We start from the raw sequence: 23,298 nt of genomic DNA, 5'->3' as shown, positions 1-23,298 counted from the left end.
CGACGCACAATACAAGACAAGATCTCGACGCTGACGGAGCTGATCAAGAAAGGTCGCTGTCGTATTTTACAGGTGGATGGCACTCCTCCTGGCACGATATGGGTGCCGATGAGACAGATCGACTTGGAGTGGTACTTGCAGAACTCCGAGGAACTGCAGGCTGCATTACTCCACGATGGAGCAGCAATAATAGTGAAACCACTCCCATCGCCCATCCTGTCGTGGATGGAGAACATGGGCTGGATTGTTAAGCCGAAGCGATCCAGCCAGCCTATCCCACACGCTCTCACGGCCTTTACTGATGCGGGTCGACGCTCTAGGACCGCTGCCATAACATGGAAAGATAAGCAAGGGTGGCAACACCAAATTCTACAAGCGCAGCCAAAGGATTCTCTACAGACGCTAGAACTCTATGCAGTGGTCTGGACATTTATTAGATGGAGAGATGTCCCACTGAATGTAGTCACAGATTCTCTCTATGTTGCCGGCATAGTCAGCCGGATTGAAGATGCAAGCGTGCGTGAATTAAAGAATCAACGCTTGACAGAACTACTTGTGAGCTTGCAGCTTGCAATCGCACAGAGATCGGAATCGTATGCGGTGATCCATATCCGAAGCCACCAGTGGGAAGAAGGCCTCGGAGAGGGCAATGCTCAAGCTGATCGTCTCGTCGCAATCACTACTGAACCCCCATTAGCACCACACTGTCGAGCCCGAGAAGCCCATTCGATCTTCCATCAAAATGCGAAGGGATTGGCACGAGCCTACAAACTGTCTATGGAGGAGGCTCGGGCCATTGTGAAGGCTTGCCCTATATGTAGTCACCATAACTCAGGCTTAGGGCTCGGTTGCGGGGTCAACCCGCGAGGACTACAGTCTAATGATGTTTGGCAGATGGATGTTACTCATGTTCCTGCATTCGGTCGATTGAAATATGTGCATGTTACTATAGACACCTATAGCCATATGTTATGGGCCACACCACAGCCCGGGGAAAAGGTCCGGGACGTGCGCCGGCATTTAACTAGTTGCTTTGCTGTTTTAGGGGTGCCTATTACTATTAAAACTGATAACGGTCCTGCATATGGTAGCGGACTGCTCAAACGCTTTATGCAAATGTGGAATATTAAACATGTTACTGCAATCCCTCATTCTCCAACTGGACAAGCAATTGTAGAGCGGGCTAACGGGACGCTAAAACGCTATATAGAAAAGTTCAAAGAGATTCAGGATGTAAGAGAAAGGGTGGTGAAAGCCCTTTTTGTGCTTAATCATTTGTGTGTGTTTGGGGACAGTAATGAGCCGCCTATAATAAGGCACCACGCTGGCTCAGAACCCCCCAGGCCACCACACATGAAAGTACTGTATAAGGATGCAAAAACAGGACAATGGGTAGGTCCTGTGGAGGTGATTTATGTGGGGCGTGGTTATGTCTGTATTTCTACCAATTCAGGCACTATTTGGGTTCCCAGCCGTTGGGTAAAACCTGCTGTAGAGCACGCTGGAGGAGCTCGATGCGAGAACGCTGCTTTGCCAGCACTTTGCGATGGGCCCTGTTCTGGAATCTATTCGACATCTGTTCCAATCCCACACACAGAGGACCATGCATGAAAAACTCGAACTTTTGACAGCAAAGATACAATCTCATAGCAAACGGGATTATTATTATTCTTTTTTTTGATCATTATGGTAATAGTTTTAGTAGTGCTTAGATATGTAGTTTTCTTGTGTTAAAACGCTGTTATTGAAGATTGTCAACCAAGCCTATGTCGCCCAAAATAAAAACGGGGGAATTGTGGATAACTGGCTAGCTGAAAAGGGTCACATAGACATAGTCCAGCTGGCTGGACAAAAATGCACATCGCTCTCAGCTTATCTGAAGTAAAGCAAAAATACACTGTCCTTGGCTGTTCTTGTTACACAATAACAGGAAGATTTTGGTGGGAAAAGAATGTTGCAGGTGGGAACAGAAAACTACAGAAGAGAAACTAGGGGTGGGCTTGGTATTTAGGCAACTAACCAATAATGAGCTTAACTTTTGTAATATGTATGAGCTAATTATAAGAAGGCATAAAAGGTGACTGTAAGAGACAATAAACGAAGTCTGCTGATCACTCATATTGAGTGACTGTGTCTTCCCTCCGTCGCGACAAATGTATATAAATACCTGAAGGGAGGGCGCAAAGATGACGGAGCCAGGCTCTTGTCAGTGGTGCCCAGTGACAGGATCAGAGGTAACTGGCACACAGTGAAACACAGGAGGTTCTTGTCTGATCATAAGGAAAGATTTTTTTTACCGTGAGGGTGACTGAGCACTGGAACAGGTTGCCCAGGGAGCTTGTGGAGTCTCCCTCCTTGGAGATATTCACAATCCATCTGGACATAGTCCTCGGTAACTGGCTCTAGGCGGCCCTGCTTGAGCAGGGGTGTTGGACCAGATGACCTCCAGAGGTCCCTTCCAACCTCAACCAACCTGCGATTCTGTGATAACTTCATCTCAGCCAGACCCAGTACAATTCTTACTAAAGACATCTTTCATTAATGGTTGGAAGTTCATATAAGCCAGTATCTCATGTATGGCAGCATTGCAAAATTGAATGAATAAACCATTGGCATATGATGCTAAGCAAGAGGGAAATATCTCTCCTGAAACATCAGTCATGCAAAATTGTGAGGGCCTTGAATACCAGGGGGAAGTTGTGACAATATCAATAATGACTATCAATTGCATTTATTTGTCCACATTGTCATTTGCTGCACTTACCCAGCAATAACTGTGTTGAACAATGAAATAGGAGCAGTAGTTTAATGCTTGGTAGGTATGACAAAAGTTGCTGGGAGCTTAACACTTAAAATTAGTTTATATTGAAAAACTGATCAATCACATTGCATTTGCTAAACTACTGAGCAAAGGTGTTGCACAATTGTGGCTTCTAACAGATACTTCTAGGTATTTGTTATATCAAAAAGTACTATTTCACTAAAACCCTTTTATTGATAAAGTGTCTAGCACTTCTTGTTAGCCTTCAGGCAGCAGTAGCAAATCTACATTAGGAAGACAGACACAAAACTGAACTTGGTGGGCATTATAATACTAATTTTCATTTCCAGTCAAATGCTTTAGAAGTGATTGTTTCAAATACATTTCACAAACATTTCTGAACTAACTTGTTTTGTTTCTAGAACAGGATTCCCTGACCTTGTGCACTGCATGATATATTGAACAGGTAAAAAAACCTCTATCTTTAATGAATTTGTGCTAAGGACAAAAAAAAATTGTTTTCCCCATTGCATTCCAAAACAGAAATGTATGCAGTAGTATAATATTCTGCAATTAGTAAAGCCATTATGTTTTCACTAATCTAAGATATCATAATAATCGCTAACAGTAAGCTAACCCCTGAATAACAGTGTAGGGAAAAATGCTGCAAATGATAGCTGTTTTTCTACTGTCTATATAAAGATTATTTCAAGGATCCGGTTCAGTAATAAACGTAACATTAGCTACTACCAGACAGCATAACCACAGAATATACTAATAATGACTACAATATAATGTTTTCTAAAATATTAGTTTCAATACAGCCCAAAATGATTAGGCATTTGACAATCATGATTGAATCTCTTTAGAAATATTGATCTTAAAAAAATTAAATCAGCCGACCAATTCATTATTCAAACTTGAATTTTATTTATTACACATTTCCTAAGCTCACATAGTCCTACTTCAACTGTTGTTGTAGTTTAACCCCAGCTGGCAATGAAGTACCATGCAGCTACTTGCTCACTCCCCCTCCCCCAGTGCGATGAGGAGAATAGGAAAAAATTGTGGGTTGAGATAAGAACAATTTAATAATTGAAATAAAGTAAATAATTATAACAACAACAGGAAGGACAACAATTGTAATGAAAAGGAAAGAGAATGAGAGAGGAATTAAACCCCAGAGGAAAAAAAGACCCAAAACCCACAAGTGATGCACAAAACAGTTGCTCACCACCTGCTGACCAATGCCCAGCCAGTCCCCGAGCAGCGATCAGCAGGCCCCAGCCAACTCCTCCCAGTTTATATACTGAGCATGGCATTCTATGGTATATGGAATATCCCTTGCCTAGTTCAGGTCAGCTGTCCTGGCTCTGCTCCCTCCCAGCTTCTTGTGCACCTGCTCTCTGGCAGAGCATGGGAAACTGAAAAGTCCTTGATTTAGAGTAAGCACTACTTAGCAACAACTAAAACATCAGTGTGTTATCAATATTATTCTCATATTAAATCCAAACACAGCACTGTACCAGCTACTAGGAAGAAAATTAACTCTATCCCAGCCAAAACCAGGACAACTGTTCAGACAAAACCAAAGATAATTCAAAAGAAGTTTTTTGAAACTTGAAAGTAATAGCAAAATATGCAGCTATAAACTCAAATATTTTATTTTTCACTCCGCTTTAATTTAGTATGTTATACTAAACACGTAACAAGCCTTCTCTGTAAAGAGGAATCAGAAGCAAGTTCCAAATAGCTCTAGCATCTTCATAATGCTGAATTTGTGTTATCCATACTTGTCCACATCTTTTTAGATTATCTCCAATATTAGCTTTCCTCTTGATGTTTCAACAGGCCAGGAGACAGAAGAATAAATTTTGTGAGTTTCATGTGGCAGGAATATGCTGAACTATTGGGGCTCAGCCTTTGGGGGAATTTAATTCCTATTCAGAAGTGTCTAGGATTTGAAAGTCAGATTGAGAAGGGGAAAGACTGCTTGACAAGATACCTACTGAAAGCCATGGAAAATGGCACTTGACACAGCTAGCTAAAGCTAAGATTCATCCATGAAGTTTCTCTGGTCAGAACTACATTTCTGTGATGCTTCATTTCACTTGTTTGTACCTTTACTGCAAATAGAAAGAGCATTACAACCAGATGCCCTTTCCTTTTAGCCTGCTACAAGCATGCTGTGTCACTTCTTGGATCCTGGGATCCATTTTTGGGGAGTAGATAGAAGGGGAAGCAAACCACCTATCCTACATACCATCAACCACTTATCTCCCATAGCATATAGGTCTACCCTGCTTACACAAATAATATTAAAAGTTATTCTACCAAAACTTCATGTCTAGCCCAGTGTGGTGGGTTCATCTTGGCTAGCTGCTAGGTGCCCATCAAGCTGCTCTATCACTCCCCTTCTCAACAGGACAGGAGGAGAAAAATAATGGAAAAAAAGCTCATGTCTCCAGATAAAGACAGAGAGATCACTCACCAATTGCTGTCACAGTCAAAACAGACTTAGGGAAAATTAATTCAAATTATTGCCAATTAAAAATAGAGTAGGACAGTAAGAAACAAAAACAAAACTAAAAACATCTTCCCCCCCTTCTTCACAGGCTCATTTATTCTCAACTCTAACTCCCCCTACCCAGGCAGTGCATGTGGATGGGGAGTGAGGGTTGCTGTCAGTTCATAACACTTCATCTCTTCATCTCTGCCTCTCCTTTCCTCATACTTTTTCTCCTGCTCCAGGTGTGGGGTCCTTTCCATGGGAAACAGTCCTTCACAAACTGCTCCAACATGGATTCTTCCCACAGGCTGCAGTTCTTCACAAACTGCTCAACTGCTCCAGCATGGGTTTTTTTCCACAGGGTGCAGTCCTTCAGGAACAGACTGCTCCAGCGTAGGTCCCCCACACCATCACAGAAAAACCTGCTCCAGCATGGGCTCTCCATGGGGTCACAGCTTCCTTCAGGGCACATCCACCTGCTCTGGCCACAGGCTGGAGTGTAGATATCTGCTTCAACATAGTCCTCCATGGGTTGCAGGGCAACAACCTGCTTCACCATTGGCAGCAGGGGAATCTCTGCTCTGGCACCTGGAACACCTCCTCTCCCTTCTTCACTGACCTTGGTGTCCTGCAGTGGTTTCTCTCATTTCTCCCTCTTATAGCTGCTGCACAGGTTTGGGGTTTTTTCCTCCTTTTTTAACCCTTTCTTAAATGTTATCACAGAGGCACCACCAACTTCACTGATGGGCTCAGCTTTGGCCACTAGCAGGTCCATCTTGGAATCAGCTGAAACTGGCTCTATCCAACATGTTCTCTTCTCTCAGAAGCCACCCCTGCAGCTACTACCAAAACCTTGCCCTATAAACCCAATAGACCCAGCTTGCTCTGCATCTCTTGCTCCCCCAAAGCTCTCCTTAGTCTGGCTTCACACCATGGCCATTGCATGTGCACATCAGGTGATCATACCTTGGTGGAGTGGGGGTTAATTTACTGAGAAATTTAGATTATGTTGGAACACGATCCATTGCTTCTTGTAACATGTCTGCCGCCCAAGGTCACTGCCCATCTCCATAAATTTTGCAAAAATCAAGTATACATTAACAGTGCCTAATTACAAGGTTTAATTACTGATAAGTAGCTGAGGCTGACTGGCTCACATAGATGATAACACTAATTATGACATGTTCTCATTTCCTTGTGAGTCAAAACATGAGAAATGTGTTATGATTCTTGAATAGGTTTATACCTAATTTTAATTTGACTACAGACATTTCAGTCACTTATTTATGATGACAACTAATTCCAGATCTGCTTTTTGGTGTAACACACCACATCCACAGTTTTAATGCTTTTATTTCTTTATTTTAGGAAACCTTGCCAGTAAAAATAAATAAATATACACACAGGCCATTAGTTTAACTACATTCGATCCCTTGTATAACTTGAATGAGCACAGTGCAGTACTGCCACTGCACAGGGTTAGAGCAGACATAACAAACACGACATTTAACATTACAGTTAAATCTCAACAGGTGTTGAAAGTATACTTTTAATAACAGAACTCTACTGTACAGCAGACATTCTCTAGACAGTTCAATATAAAAATTCTATAGATGATGGATCAGAGTTTCTAAAGATATTTAGTTACTTCTGTTCTCAGGAATTAAGGAAGTGCTCATGGCACTTCCTTATGCTATATTAGAATTTAATTGGAGTGAAAGAATGGTGGCTAATATAGAAACTCCAAGATAGCCCGTCTCCTGCTAAAATCTATCTTGATTTCACTTTCAAATCACATCTTTACCTGCATTATAAATTTGATTTCAAAACTCTGTCAAAAAACCCAAAACTCCGTCAAAAAACCCAAAACTCCATACTTCCCCCCCCAGTCAGTCTAAAGAAAATAAGCATTCATTAAGACATTTTTCAGGTTAATCAAAACAACTTATTTTTCACAACATTTAAATAAATTACAATATTAGGAGCTGGTTTATTACTCTTAATATTTCTATCATGACTGTAAAGGACACGCAAGATGAAGTTTTCAAAAACTATCACCATTGTTTAAACACTTCTCCCTATGAAGTTAAAATTGCCATTTGTATCTGAGCCAAGCCTGCTTTTGAAAATCCCATCAAGGTTCACACAGGAATTGAAATTCTTAAGTTTTAATTTTCATTCTGTCAAACACAGAGAGGGGCACAGTGATTAAATATTTTACTGCTTTGTAAAAAGCAATATATTTCTTTTTCTGCAAGTATAAAAGGCAGGAGCTTGAATGATGAAGTTCTGTTCCTGACACTACTGCTGGCTCACTAACAGATTTTGAAAAGTTGTAACTTCTGTATTTGTCTTTGCCAACTTCACCTGGGTGCTAAGACTTTATGAACTTTTGTTATATGCACTGGAGACCAAGCTGGAAAAAAAAAAGGGGTGGGGGGTGGGAGGGAGTGAGACAATATACAAAATACGACTCTCTGGAAAGCTTAGTGTAAAGGGGCATCATATTGGCTTTGAATTAGCATCTTTCACATATAAAGCATACCCATTGATGAAATGCAGTGGAGAGCAAATCAGCTAGTACAGGACTGATGGATATTTCCTTCTTTAAAACAAACAAAAACACTCAAAAAGCCCATAACACAAACTCATTCTCATTCTTTTCAGAGTTGGACCTTCCCCTTTACTTCCCTTTCCTATGTTTCTTTACTCTTCCATCTCAGCCTATACCCAGTCCAATATATACTTACGGAGAAGTTTTCATGCAGCTGCTTTAAAACCTAAGATCAAACAACTTCGAATATGTATTTCAACTTTTTGTGATAAAAAAATTCTGAACAGTCAGCTACATAACTCACAGAATTTTAGGTTAAAATCCTCTTTTCAATTGCTAAAATGTTGGGGTTTTTTTTACAAAGTCCTTGTTACAGAAGAGATGCTTCTTTTGCTTAACTTCATGAAAACTCTGCAGATAGTTTCTGTAAGATTCTACAAGTCAGACCTGAATAGAAACATCCCCATATGCAGTTGCACATGGATTATTTTTAACATTGCCATGCAAATTTAGTCACTATGAAAATTAAGGAAATGGCACCCTCTTGTGGTACCTTGGCTTTTAATGAAATCTTCATATTTCCCAGTATAACTTTACAAGCAAAGAGCTTTTCTAATATACCCACTATTAAATGCAGATTTATGCTTAATTTTTTTTCAGACACAATAAAACTAAATAATTCGGGAAATTACACATTGATAGGAAAGAAGCTGCATGACATATTACCAAACAGTAATATTAAATTTCAAACCTTTATACCCAAAAGGAATTGGATGTTTTCAAAAGCAAGTGCCTAAAAGGCCAGAGAGACAGTGGAGAGAGTGTGTGCAAAGATTCTACTATGCCATTAAACCAAACAAGTGTGATGTATCTTTTATTATTAAAACCAGTAAATTTTTACCCCTACTACAAACCTCGTTCTGCCTACTGCCACTTTTAACAATTAAGGTCTCATCAAACAAAACCAAAATTCCTCATACACTAAAGATATCTCAGTGTTTTACCGCTACTCAGTTACTAATTGTTATTAATAGCTGACAATAGTACCTCAAGTAGTAAAATTAGCTCAACAGTTCATTGTACAGTTTAGGCTAAATTCTACTTTTTCTTACATTCTAATAGAATCTGACTTCAAATATCACATATCCATTTTACTTACATAAGTGAACTAGATCCTGTGTCAAAGAATGTTCATGGAGTTCAGATTCAGTGCTTTGGCATCTTAGTAAAGCTTGGCAAAAATCACTCCCCTCCCCTACTTCAGCTCTGCCCTTTCCATTCGACAGTGGCCTTTTTGCAAGTTATGGATTGTATTCTTAGAATGATATACCTTCTGAATGACTGGAGGTCTCACCTTTTTAAAGCAAAATCCCTATAATGCATACTATAAGGTCAAGTCAAATTAGTTACTTCGATGATCCTAAGAGTAATTGTGAAAAAGTAGTGATTATTCTACAGAAACTACCTGCTATCACTGCACTGAGTATGAGGCTGTGATGGGAAAGTGAAAGCTACCTACCCAAACAGAAGGCTTTATGAAGGTCTAGTCCCTTGCAGGTTTACTATCATTGGCTAGGAAAGAAGAGTAATAATAATTTCGTACCCAAACTTTAAGTATTTTAAAAGGCTTTGATCATATAAAACTCAAATCACCAGGAGATTCTATTTTTATTTATTTAATAATCTATGTTGCTGTATCTATGAGACTTTGATCCAGAGAGGCTTGCCAACTAAGACATTTTCTTGAACTTTACCCAATACTATACATCAGCAGTATTTGATCTATTTAGTTACTGCTGAAGTACGAGACAAGATTACTGGACAGCAAAAACTTCTCAGAGAAGAATACAAGTTACTCCCTGTAAAATGTGCATGCTTGGCTTTGCCTAGTTTTATTAATTTCATTGTATGTAAAAGAAAGCGTGCTCAACATCCTCCTTTATATCCTGTTATAAAATTGTTTCATTTAACTCATTAGCAATTTTGAGTCAAGGCCAGTAAGTTTAAACCATTTGCAAGCAATGTTTTTTATAGAGCAAACTGGCTTTATATTTGTACCAAAAAAAAAAAAAAGATTGTTCAGATGAAGTGTTTAATGCATACAGGAATTAAATCAGAATGTTCACAATTACACTGACACCAAAGACCAATAAAAAGTAAATGCTATTCAGTAACACACAGCAAAATTCTTTATTTCACTACTTTCACTTTATCTAAATATTCCTCAGTATTATATAACCCTCCCTCTGTCTTCCACTTTATACTCCAAGTATTGTTTGTTAATCTTAGCCCAAAGTCTGTAAATAGTCCCAGAGCTAACACTGAAAGGTCAGTCATCTCAAATCCTGGATAGGCACCAATTGCAAACACACTGAAACAAAATGCTTAAATACTTTTTAATTAATTTATTATCTGCGCACAAGAGGTAATTACCAATAAAAACTCAAGACATATACAGTATTTTTTTACATGGTGATTAAAAGTAATTAGAATATCACATGATAATGGCTGAATGTAATGTTTCCAATTACAAATCATAATGCATGTTAGAACCTCAATGGAACAAGCCAAAATGCCTTCAAAGCAGTTTCAGAGCACAATGCAGCACTCCTTTAATTTGCACAAAGGTAATTTGCAACACTGTTACAGATTAACTGTAACGAGACAATGTTACAGTGCAAGTTTCTTTATGGCTAGATGTGAAGATATAACTAGTACAGCAATTCTAGTATATTTTAAATTACCTTGCCTAAGCAATTTTTCTGAGATGTTTATCAAAGTTGCTGGAAGATTCTACACTAAAAACTATGTCTTACTACTTTTTTTCCCCCTGACCATTTTTGGTTACTTATATACATTGCAATAGAATGAAATTAAATTTCTAGAAATGAGCTGTCTCCATTGTATATATTGTGTTTATATATCATACAAATAAAAGCAAAAATAGTAGATTACTCAAGCAGTATAAATCTTACAGCATTTTGCTAGCAAAAAAATACATGCTGAAATTACCATAAGCAGCACTGGCACCCACAAATTACCACCTTCAGTTGTTTCCTTTTTAATTTATATTCTACATAAATTACTACTGAAGGCTAATGGTTTAGTAGTAGATAAATTGGACAGTTGGAAGTCAGATAAAGCCTGCTCAACCAACTCTGAAAGCTGATATTGTTTAAAAAAAAAAAAAAAAAGAAAGAATGAACAAGAGTGATGCATGCAACAGAGCAAAAAAAGCATCAATTCCCCATTTGAAGAAAATACTGCACTTGACCTTAAAATGCATGACTGATTTTAGTTATAACAAGACAATCCCAAGAATCAGAATGAAATAAAGCAACTATTTTAAAGATTTAAGAGCTGTTATCAAAAATAAATTACATTTTTTCAAGTTAAAGAAACACTGCTATGAAGGCTGAGCACCAAGCAGCCTTTCAATAGCTGCACTGATATCTCCTCCTGTTGCTATTAAAGCTTGTAAGTTTGCTTCATGGTTCAAAAAGCCCATTGCACTCAGCTGCTCCAGTTGTTGCTGAAATCTAACTTCTGGATTTTGTAACTGCTAAGAAGAAAAATCTCAAGCTATGAAAGCATAATACACATTTGGCAAAGTACAGGTTTTAAACATAGTTGGTTATGAACCACTTCTTGTCTTTACTAATTTTTGAATGCATCTTTTTAAAGTTCCCCAAACTAGACTATGACAAATTTCATTCACAACTGAATTACTGATCAAACAATTTTAAGAGTATCTTCACTTATGTGACATTTTTGAACTACAAGAGTGGCTGCTTGTTTGATAAAAAAGGAACAGTTAAATCTGATAAATGTGTCCCAAGAACAGTTTCTTAAAGACGTGCATACAGACTTTTTTTTAATGAAAGAGTCTAATCTAGTAATGTGGGACAGCAGGATTTTGAGAATTTCACTGTTAGCAACAGCAAATACGGTAGACTTTTTTCCCCTTGACATAAGCTACCTATTTAATGCTCCAAGTATTTGTTTTTGGCAAAACTCTCAATCTCAGTTGTACGATGCATATTGTAGGTCCTGCACTTGGGTCACAACAACCTCATGCAACGCTATAGGCTTGGGCAAGAGTGGCTGGAAAGCTGCCTGGTGGAAAAGGACCTGGGAGTGCTGGTTGACAAGCCAGCTGAACATGAGACAGCAGTGTGCCCAGGTGGCCAAAAAGGCCAACAGCATCCTGGCTTGTATCCAAAACAGTGTGGTCAGCAGGACAAGAGAAGCGATTATCCCTTTGTACTCAGCACTGGTGAGGCTGCACCTCGAATACTGTGTTCACTTTTGGGCCCCTCACTACAAAAAAGACATTGAGGTGCTGGAGCATGTCCAGAGAAGGGCAACAAAGCTGGTGAAGTGTCCAGAAAACAATTCTTATGAGGAACGGCTGAGGGAACTGGGGGTGTTTAGCCTGGAGAGGAATAGACTCAGGGGGACCTTATTGCTCTCTACAACTACCTGAAAGGAGGTTGTAGGCAGGTGGGGGTAGGTCTCTTCTCCCAGATAACAAGTGACAAGGCAAGAGGAAAAGGCCTCAAGTTATGCCATGGGAGGTTTAGATTGGATATTAGGAAAAATTTCTTCACTGAAAGGGTGGTCAAGCATTGGAACAGGCTGCCCAGGGAGGTGCTAGAATCACCATCCCTGGAAGTGTTTAAAAAAATGCGTAGATGCAGTGCTTAGGGACATGGTTTAGTGGTGGACTTGGCAGTCCTGGGTTAATGGTTGGACTTGATGATCTCAAAGGTCTTTTCCAACCTAAATGATCCTGTGATCTTCAACTCAAGAGTCATTTTTGAAACAGAACAATTATAGGAAAATAATATGCTTTAGGTATATGGGGTCAGAGTAATACTGAAAAGCCACTTTTTTTAAATGAGTAAGACAGTTTACATATCAGCACAAGATTTTGGCAGCTACTGCTAATTTTCCTTTTGTTCTACTTAAAGTTTCATCCATTAAGAAATTCCTACCAGTATTTAAAAACTGTATATACTTCCAAACCAATAAAATGCAAATATACTGGCTGAAATTTAAGCATTCCTTCTTCCCCCAAGCAAAACCAAACAGAATACTGAATTGGTAGCATAAAAATATCTATGGGAACATGGCTTCCTATAGCTATGCCTACCACCACTTTCTCATGGTTACATAAAATAACATTTTTCTGTCAGATCAGCAAGCTGAACTGCTTTATTCTGTGGCAGCAGAGGAGGTAAGAGCAGGACTGTCCCTTTTACCAGCAGCCTACCATTACCACTGGATATGTACCACACTGTAATGGTGCTGTTTCACACAGCGCTTTTGAGATACCTCTTCACTGTTACGGGTGTGTCCCCTTTAAAGCCGGTCTTGCTCACCACCCTACATTTACCTACAAAGCTGCCACCTTTGCTTGACTTCTGGAGCTATCCAGAAAGCCTGAATCACAATTGGTATGTTAACACAATGTACACTGTGCAGTCTGGACCTGCAGGATATCAGGGAAGGATGCTACAAATTCAGGCCCCAAATGACCTGAGCTGTCACAGCTACAGAGCAACAACCAGCAACACAGATACAAGGTACAGAGATAATGATGTTCAGTACACTTAAGTTCTTGTCTGAGCCCACATTTCACTTGCCAGGGAACCAGTTTTCCCTTTAACACTTTAATCTGCTTCTTTCCGGGCATTTCAGAAACTCAAGAGTACAAAGATAGGTGTACAGCAATCAACCATTCAGAGGACACTTTTACTCAAACGTGATGTTTTTCCAGCATTTATTTGCACATTTAGAACATCACTTTTAAACTTCCTCTGCTCTCCTTTGACCAGAAGCATCCTATTGGTTTACACGGGGGGGGAGCTAGATATTAAAAAAAAGAAACAAACCAAAAAGAACCAAAAAAACCCAACCACCCCACAACAACAAAACAACCACCCAAAACCAACAAACACCCCCCACACACTAGAATAGTTATCTACTTTACCTGAGCATTTGCACCAGCAAGCACCTGCAACATTTGTTGGACAAACTGCTGGTGATCAGGTTCAGCAGCCCCTGATGTTAGACTTGTATTTTCACTGGGAACAGAACTAGGTACAACGGACCCTATAGGAGCTCCAGTGCTTCCCAATCCACCTAAACCAGGACTGAATCTGCACAAATGACAAAGGGTAATACATCGCTAACATAGAAAATGGCTTAATTGTAATGTCTCTTCCCATTATATGTAATTACTAAGTAAAAATTCTGTCAAATAAAAAATGGATGATAACTTAAGTAAAGCACCAAAACACAGACCATAGCCATCATTACTTAGAAGTATGTTGCAGACAAAAGTGTGACAGATTCTAAAACAAGTTTAGTGAAGCTAAAAAAATGCAAGAGGCATAGTCTGTAAAAAACAGATAAACCACTACATGCTGAAAACAAAAAGCTGAAAAACCCCCAACACAATAGAAAAGTTTTGTATAAATTTGTATGACCAATTCTTACCCTGGTATAAGTCCTGGTGCTTCTGTTGCTAGTGTCTGCAAGCCCTGCTGAATCTGTAGCAAAGCCTGCATTGCTCTAGGGTTTGACATAGCTGATAACGTGTCAGGATTCTGCATCTAAAAACAGGAGAGAAACTCATAATTGAATAATATACAGACATTCAAAGTTGGTCTTTATCACTAGATGTTTTATAGAATCTGATATCCTTTCAGAACTTGCTGTTTCTCAACTGTATATTTGAATGTTTACATTAATTCCTTCAGATAATTTTTTTTGAGAAAACTTTCACAGGAAGTGATCAATAAGCTCTCTAGACTCCTTTCAAATAAGAAGAACATAAGGAAAATTATTTTTTATTATTTCTTCTAATAGACTTTATCATCTTCCAAAGCCACAGGAGTATATTAGTTCAACATAATTCTAAATTAGTCTCCTATATCACACTCCTGGTAAGCAACAGGTCTGAATACAGTGAAACCTAACTAGTGGATATCTAATACAGAAAGTTATAAAACACCTTTTTCTAGCTAAATTCAGACTACAGCGATTTGATCACGATAATTTGTGCATGTGTTCATATCTGTAGTACAATCAACACCTACAGACACATAAATAGTCTGCAAAACATACTAGCAAACATATATTTGAGGACCCTCATTCTACTGCAAATTCAACCAAAAACTGGCTTTTGCACCCACAGATAAAAAGGCATACTTTTGATTTGTGAAATTAAGTGTCTAAAAACCAGGCTATTTTAAGATACAAAACCAAAACTAATGGCTTATGCTCACCTCTGCTTATAGATGCCACATGTAAGTGACAAGTTCTTTGTTTCAGTTATAAGTCTTGGTAGCCAGACCTGCTTCAAATAGCAGACAGGCTGATTAATCTCAGCAGCCTTCACTTGGTAATTAGACCAAATTCCTTCTGCTGCAAAAACATTTTTTGATTCAAAGAACTGCACAAATTAAGGTTAAGCTTCCTCTAGTACAAAACAGAAGAGCAGAACAGGGCACAAAGATCAAGTATTGATTCTGTCCTGAAACGTGGGTGTGTAATGAGACCTGAGCACAGCAAGTTTTTAAATACTTTCCATTGGTCTCTTGGATTTGTACCTTCATGATAGAAGTCAGAAGAGAGTAACGATGTATAGCTGGTGAAATGAATCCAAATCTTTAAAGGAGAAAAGCATACCAGATTCACTGAAGTAAGCTACTGTAGTTACTTTGTTTAAAAAAATAGCCTTTAAGCCATGTTTTACTGTCTGATATTTAGAGTTGTTTTTACAGAAAACTGACCCCCACGATCATCTGAACACTTAGATGACTTGGATCTCTATTAATGTTTTTAATTCCAGCTGTAAAGTAGCAGCAATTCTGGGTAAAACTTATATAAAAAAGAGTAGAAAGAGTAGCTCACAGATGTGTTTTTCCTAGTTGTACTGAGCAACTGGCCATTTATTGCAAGTGCTTTCCATTATACTGAGGAACATTCCATAGTTTCCATCACCCAATCCCATAATATAATGGCAACAGATGAACGAGGAAGTATGGGCTGTGATACTGCCAACATTCTGAGAACATCCAGGTATTTCTCCAGTTTACTTAATCTGTTAATGTTGTCGATCATCTGACCTAACATGGGGAAGACAGCAGAAATCTAGCTATACAGATAAACCCCAAGGTGATATTAATGGAAAGAGATACAAAAGCATTAAGAGCACCTGGGTAAAGATTAGGGGGATGGAAAACAAAGCTGATGTCATAGCAGCAGGTGTCCACTACCGATCACTCAGCCAGGATGATAGTACTGATGAGTTATGCTATAGGCAATTAGGAGAAATTTCAGGAACAGAAGCCCTTGTCCTTATGGGAGATTTCAACTTCCCAGACATCAACTTGGGAATACCATACTGCTGTGATAAGCAAGTCTGGGAAATTCTTCAAGTTTGTGGAAGATAACTTCTTATCATAAGTATTCAGTGAGCCAACTAGGAAAGATGCCCTCCTAGACTTGTTGTTTGTGAATAGAGAAGGACTCGTGGGAGGTGTGATGGTAGGTGGCTGTCTTGACCACAGTGATCACAAAATGGCTGAATTTAAAATTTTCACTGTAATGAGAAAAAAGGACAGCAGAGTTGCTACCCTAGTCTTCAGGAGAGCAAACTTTAAGATATTCAGGGAGCTACTTAGTAGAGTACCCAGGGGATCTGTTTTTGAGGGAGCCCATGAGTGCTGGTCAGTCTTTAAGAACCACCTTTTAAAAGCACAGGCAGAGACAATGCCACTGTGTCATAAGTCAAGCAAGCTGGGCAGAAGACCAGCTTGGCTGAACAGGAAACTCTTCATGGAGCAAAAGAGAAAAAAAGAAATTGTATGATATCTGGAAGCAAGGTCAGGCTCCGCAGGAAGATAACAGAGGCATGGTTCATATACGCAGGGAGAAGAAACAAAAGGCCAAAGCTCAAGTAGAGTTGAAACTGGCCAGCGTTGTGTCAGATACCTAACAAGGGCTTTTTTAAGTATGTTAATAGAAAGAGTTGGTCTAAAGAAAACATTGGACCGATACTTGTTGAAGATGGTCACCTGACTAATAGGGATTAAGAAAAAGCAGAGGCAGTCAATGCTTATTTTGCATCAGCCTTTAATATTAAAATGACAGACCTTGGGCTGCCCAGTGGTCCTCCGAGTCGGAGGACCACGACCATGGCAACAGTGACTTTCTATTTGTGGACACTGAAATTGTAAGGGACTAGTTGTATTAGCTGAATGTTCACAACTCCACGGGGCCTGATGGGATTCATCCCAGAGTACCAAAGGAGCTAGCAGATGTTATGGCAGGACCCCTCTCGATCATCTACCAAAGGTCTGGGGAGCCTGGGGAGGTCCCTGCTGACTGGAAGCTAGCCAACATTACTCCAATTTGCAAGAAGGGCATGAGGGAACACCCAGGAAACTAGAGACCTGTTAGTCTAAGCTCACTTCATGGAAAGATTATGGAGAATATCATACTGAGTACTACTGAAAGGCATTTAAAGGACAATGCAATTATCAGGCACAGTCAACATGGGTTCACAAAGGGAAAGTGTGTCTAACTAATTGGATATCCTTCTATGATATGGTCACCTTAGTGGATGAAGTGAAGGCAGTGGATGTAGTTTTTCTGGATTTTAGGAAGGCTTTTGATATTGTCCCTCACAGCATCCTTCTGGACAAGTTGTCCAACTGTGAGATGAGCAGGTACATGATGCACTGGGTGAAGAATTGGCTGAAGGGCAGGGCTCAAAGTGTTGTAGTGAATGGGGCTACATCTGGCTGGTGACCCGTCACCAGCAATGTTCCTCAGGGCTCAATTCTAGGGCCAGTTCTGTTCAATATTTTTATCAGTGATCTGGATGCAGGAGTTGAATGCACCATTAGCAAGTTTGCCAATGATACTGAGGTGGGAGGTGCTGGTGACTCTCTTGAGGGACAAGAGGCCTTGCAGAGGGATCTAGGTAGATTAGAGCATTTGGCAATTTTCAATGGCATAGAATCCATCTTGTTATTTATTTACTCATAACACTGTCTACTTGCAATGAGATCCTGGAAACACACATATTTACTTTGATTTTTAAGGAGTGCCTAATGATGGAACTCATGCACTGGATTAAATTTTTAAATTCCTAAAAATTTTTCTTAGTCCTATTTAAAGGACACAGTCCCAGTATACACTGTGATGGTTAAGATAAAGCAAATACCGGGGTTACAACCACAGCGGTGTAAGAGGGAAAGCTGGTGGTAAGGCAATGTTTACAGTTAAATATCTTCAGAACCCACTCCACTACTTTTGAATTAGCTTATGACTTGCCTCTTTTAAGGCATGTCTAAGATTTCTTTACCCCGAACAACCAGGGCAGGGTGGAGGAGGTACAAGAAAAGTACCGTAAAAGCTTATGTTAGTAGTGGGATAAGTAATAATCTTTCTTTAATTTGTAAAAAGAAATCATGTAGGAAATAGGTGTTCTCTGGCTGTTGCACAGTAAGAACAAGTCATTTCTTCTAAGCAAAGACACAACAGCAAATCAAAGCAGTTGTGCTAGTCACAGACAAAAAAAATCCACTAAAAGCCAGATTTAATTTTTGAAAGGGATGAGGAGATAAATCAAGGGATAATGCAACTCAGTGTCTAAAGCTAATGAGAATACACATAACAGAGTCTAGCTTTAAGGCACCAGTTTATTGCGAATCAAGGAAAGGCACCAGTTTATTGCAAAAATTGCTTGCTGAATGACGGACGTTTATTAACAACACTTAGTATCTCATCTTACTTGTTGAAGGAAAGTAGGAAGCTGTTGTCTCATTTGCTCTTGAAGTTGAGGATTTCCAGCAAATAAAGGATTATTCAACATCATCTATGGAACAAAAACATTTATCATCATAGATTAAGCAGTAGATCAAAAAGAAAATACTAGAGTGGATTTTAAGACAACTATTTACCATATATGAATCAAATAACAAGATAATTTCTCTGAGGTTATCATAGACTATTATCTCCCACTTCTCCTTCGGCCAAAACTTGTTCTGAAACAACAAACCACCAGCCTGAAAACTGACTGAAATAATTGGTGGTGCGGAGTTGGGGTTTTTTTTGTTTGGTATTTTTGGGTGTATTTTTTGTTGTGGGTTTTGGGGGTGTGTGTTAAACTTTTGAAGTTTATCCTTGCCAGATCCTCACCAAAGCAACCTCATTTATGCAACATGAAAAGCCTTTTCTGGTCAACCTCCACTACAGGTGTGATGGTTTCCCTGTAAACATCATCTGCAAAAAGCCTGGGATATTTTCCAGTTAATATTATCTTTGTATATTAAACACTTATTATCTCAGTTCAAGATTTGACTTTGGATATTATTGCTGTAAGTAAAATTGGAAAGCACTTCTACAATACCATTTATAAAACGGCATTAAGTATCAGCACTTTTATTGTGAGCAAGGATCACAGATGAAAAATGAAAGCCAGAATAACAGCTAGATATGGCATCAACTCCTTCCCTACCACTTCTGTCCTCCCAAGCTAGGGTGGGTATTTATTTACTAGCACATCTACCTTAATTTATAATCAAAGCATTTATTTATTTGGTTCTTATGCTAGGCCACAAAATTATAGGGCTATATGAAACATACACAAACTTACAAGTTGTTACAAGAGAATGCCTGACATGATGTCCAACTAGAAATTGAAACTTACTGCAACAGATTGCTAAAGGTAACTATGGTAATAATTTCAATAAGTCAGGCATTAACATACTTTAAAAACTGGACTATTCACAACAGACAAACACAATTACTCTGTATTGTAAATATAACTGTATCATAAATTCAACTCCTTTTTTCACTTCAGTGCACACAACACATTGCTACACCAAAAGCATTTACCTGTACTGCAAGATCAGGATTCTGGCTCAATGACTGCATCATGCTTCTCATATATGGTGCAGACAACATATTTTGCATAAGTTGTGGATTTTCCGTTATCTGCTGTAACAAGCTCTGCATTCCTGGTGTGTTGAACATACCAACTTTAAAAAAGTAAAAGGTCACAAGGTCACTTTGATTATAGTCAAGATTGTTACTAAAGTAATTAGACTGCCTAGAACTGGGATACAAATGTGTGGTTTGGGGGAGGGTGTTGTTGGGTTTTGGGGTTTTTTAACGAGCTTTAGCCCCTTAAATATATCTCAGCGTGGTTCTGCTCACACAGATGCATCTGCCCTAGAAACAAGTTAAGCCAGAGGTCATATCCAATAAGCAGTCCCACTAAGTATCTACATTAGCTGTTTTCCTGTTTGTCTCCAGACAGAAAAAAAAGTATCGTCATCATTCACCTACAGATTCCCTACTTCTGTTATTTTAAGGCAGTACACAAGTATTGTTAGTACTCTTGGTTTACGTTTCATGTTTGTTCTTCTATGGACGACTTGGAACATTTGACTAATATCAATGGAAATAAACAGCAATACAAACTTTGAATCAAAATATCTCTTTCTAATAAGAGAATCATTTCAGCAAACTCCTGAATATTTGCAAATATATACAATTGCAATAAAAGCCACACCTCCTAGTCCAGATCCCAAATTTGGTATAGTTGAGCTCTGTCCCATACTAGCAGAGGTGCTATTTCCAACATCACTACTGCCACTGCTCTCATCACTGGTGCTGGTACTTGTGGAACTCTGAGAGCTGGACTGAGGAGCCCAGGGATTTGGTAGAGGATCTCTATTTTCTGTACGAGATGGATGACTGTCCCCTCCTGATGATGCATTGCTTACTAAGGAGGCAAATGGGTTACCTCCAAACTACAGAAGGAGAAACAAACACATATCATCTGTTAGTCAACTATTTTTAAGTCTGCTACAAATGGCAAGTACATTTCCAAAATTATACATGAAGATAAATGTTGATGGCTCTTAATCAATTATGATCCCTGTCTTAAAATAAGCCATTGTTAATATTCTGAAAAAATACCAACATTGAAAGAGATATTAACTTATTTTGTTGTTCTTGGAGATAATCACCCCTCATTTTAAACACAGCGTTTGCTACTACACTAGCACTTTGAGCACAGTAAGATATCGCGCATAGTGGTTTCCAACTTAGAAAAATTTCAAAGCCTTTTTTCTTCCCACCTTAGGTTCCAAGTTACTAAACACACTAAATTTTCCTGGACCTCAGGAATTTTATAAATCCAAGAATTATACATCAATTTAGAATATATATAATATAGAGTATGGAGACAGTGGGTTGTTTGACATTGATAATGTGCAGCTGTGATCCTGCAGCAAAGTAGTAAATAACTTTGAGGGAGTATGAGAAGAAACCTGGATGAAACAGAGACAAAAGAGGAATGTGATCTCACCTCTAGAAGATAAGGAAACAGCATGAACAGCAGAGAGTAGCCTATAGTGAACAACGGCTGGGCGTGTGGACAGTAGAGTTTGACCAATAATAAAGCACATGTGCAGAGTATAAACTTATAAAAGCTGTAACTAACTAACAATAAAGGTCTTTGCTTCACCATCCTTGCAAAATCCATGCCTCAATTGCCACAATATAACAAAAAAATAACATTAACATAGCTTATCAAACTCACAAAACAATCTTTATTCCTTCAAATTTAAAAGAGCATAGGAACAAGCCACACTGACTTCAAGAAATTAAGTTTTGTCAAGTACACATATGCAAAAAATTCAAACCCCACCAAAATCAAACAAAAAACCAACCAACCAAAGAACATTTACTTTCAGTGGCCCCTACAACCATTTCTCACCTGTTCCTGTGCTGCATTCAACATTGGCTCCTGAATATCTGTGTACATACGTCGCAAAGCACTGTAGCCACCTGGTATACTTTCAAGGTTGCTCAAGGCTCGGTCTTGGTTTCGCATCATTTCCTGCATCATTGCAGGGTTTCTAGCAAGTTCCAGTGTCTAATGAAGTAGAACATTTAATTTGTATTATTAGAAAAAAAAAATTCCATTCTAAAGTGAAAGCATCAGCATTTAACAGTATCTCAGTTAATAATGTTTAACTCCATTTGAAGTTAGGATTAAAGCCAAGTCAAGATGTCAGCCTAGTGGGAGGGGAGTCAATAGAATTTGATATTTAGCCAACATTCTGCCACAACTGTCAGTATGCTGGCTGAGTCAGAAAGCTTTAACTAAACAGAAGAAAAAAACCCTTGAATGTACCATCCTGTTCTTTCTTTTCTCTTCTCAACACAATATATTACTACTATTTCTACAGTACAGCATTCAGTTTATAAGATATTTATTTTTTAAGATCGTGTTAATTTTCTAAAGCCTCCATTTGTTTCTTGATGCCTTCTACCACATAAGGCATACCTTACATAACACATAACTTTAGAAGCAAAAGTACCCACAGTTACATAAACTAGAAATAAGCAGTATTTTTGAGAATTATTGCTTTATAGTAAACTCACTGTTGACTAAACAGAAGATTCCAAGTGGCATCCAACTCTAAATTTGGAAGATATGATTATACAGTCTTCAGCATCTTTCAAAACTGTACTGCATTTTTAAAATAAATTAGCTTATTTCAGACCCCAGCAGCTAGAAATAAAAAAAAAAATCAGTTTCCTATAGTGACCTTTTACAGATTGTCTAACAAGCCTAAATTCCTCAACAATATTTTGGCACTCATCTAAGCATATCCAATTCTTGCTCTTTTGTTCAGTTACAATATAATCAAAGGTCACAAACTTAGAGATCTGTCTACATACCTGTCTCATTATATCTGGATTATTCAGCATGTGACTGATTTCTGGATTTCTCTGTATCAGTTGCTGCATTTGAGGGTTAGCCATAATTAACTGCCTCATCAGGTCAGGGTTTGAAAGCATGCTCTGAACAAATGGATTTTCCATTATCTGAACCATCATTTCTGGGTTGGACATAAGTTGTCGTTGCATCTGACTTTGTAACTCTGAAAAGTTTGATGCATTTAAGCCCAGGCTACCCAGGCCTGCCAAACTACCAAGGTCACCTTTAAGAAGAAAAAAAAAAAGAAGAAGAAGAAGAAAAAAAAAAAAATTAAACTTTCAGCTTCTAGTATATTTCTGAACACATCCAGGTTCTTTTTAAGTACAACATACATAAACATAACCCACACTTCAAAATAATGAAACTCAATGGAAATTCTGTCTTTGCAAGGCTATTGAGTCATCCACTAAGAGTTTGCTTTACATAACAAGACACCTAGAAATTCAAACTGCATTCTGAAATATAACTTGTTACAATTCTAACAGCTTTTCGTCTACTTTACTATAGCTGAGGTACAAGGGATGTTTGAATTTTGGGGCCGCAGGTTAATTCCCAACACTTTCCAATACATTTGTGGCAGTGGTCTGTCTATAAATTACAAGGCAGACAAACCACTGCCATGAGGAATCTCTTAACATGTTGCATACCCTCAT

The 23,298-nt window shown here is 38.6% G+C and overlaps 1 protein-coding gene across 4 annotated transcripts in view; it reads right to left on the bottom strand.

Annotated features, from left to right (window-relative positions):
• Positions 1 to 3,671: 3,671 nt before the first annotated feature.
• Positions 3,672 to 23,298, bottom strand: part of LOC130142032 (ubiquilin-1-like) — a 38,768-nt gene continuing 19,141 nt past the window's right edge. For 2 of the 4 annotated variants that reach the window (XM_056323428.1, XM_056323431.1), the window contains exons 4-11: positions 22,606 to 22,868; positions 21,635 to 21,793; positions 20,423 to 20,663; positions 19,744 to 19,886; positions 18,638 to 18,721; positions 14,329 to 14,444; positions 13,820 to 13,988; positions 10,215 to 11,386 (exon numbers count right to left, since the gene is read on the bottom strand). In XM_056323428.1, the coding sequence (XP_056179403.1) occupies positions 11,231 to 11,386; positions 13,820 to 13,988; positions 14,329 to 14,444; positions 18,638 to 18,721; positions 19,744 to 19,886; positions 20,423 to 20,663; positions 21,635 to 21,793; positions 22,606 to 22,868 (1,331 nt within the window). In that variant the 3' untranslated portion in view covers positions 10,215 to 11,230. Of the gene's footprint in view, positions 7,687 to 10,214; positions 11,387 to 13,819; positions 13,989 to 14,328; positions 14,445 to 18,637; positions 18,722 to 19,743; positions 19,887 to 20,422; positions 20,664 to 21,634; positions 21,794 to 22,605; positions 22,869 to 23,298 lie in introns of those variants that run through there. The other 2 variants (XM_056323430.1, XM_056323429.1) reach the window with 2 other exon arrangements.

This window comes from Falco biarmicus, chromosome W (assembly GCF_023638135.1).
Source record: "Falco biarmicus isolate bFalBia1 chromosome W, bFalBia1.pri, whole genome shotgun sequence".
Classification (NCBI taxonomy): domain Eukaryota; kingdom Metazoa; phylum Chordata; class Aves; order Falconiformes; family Falconidae; genus Falco; species Falco biarmicus.
Note: the sequence above shows the minus strand (reverse complement) of the source record. Positions and strands in the feature narration are given on the sequence as shown.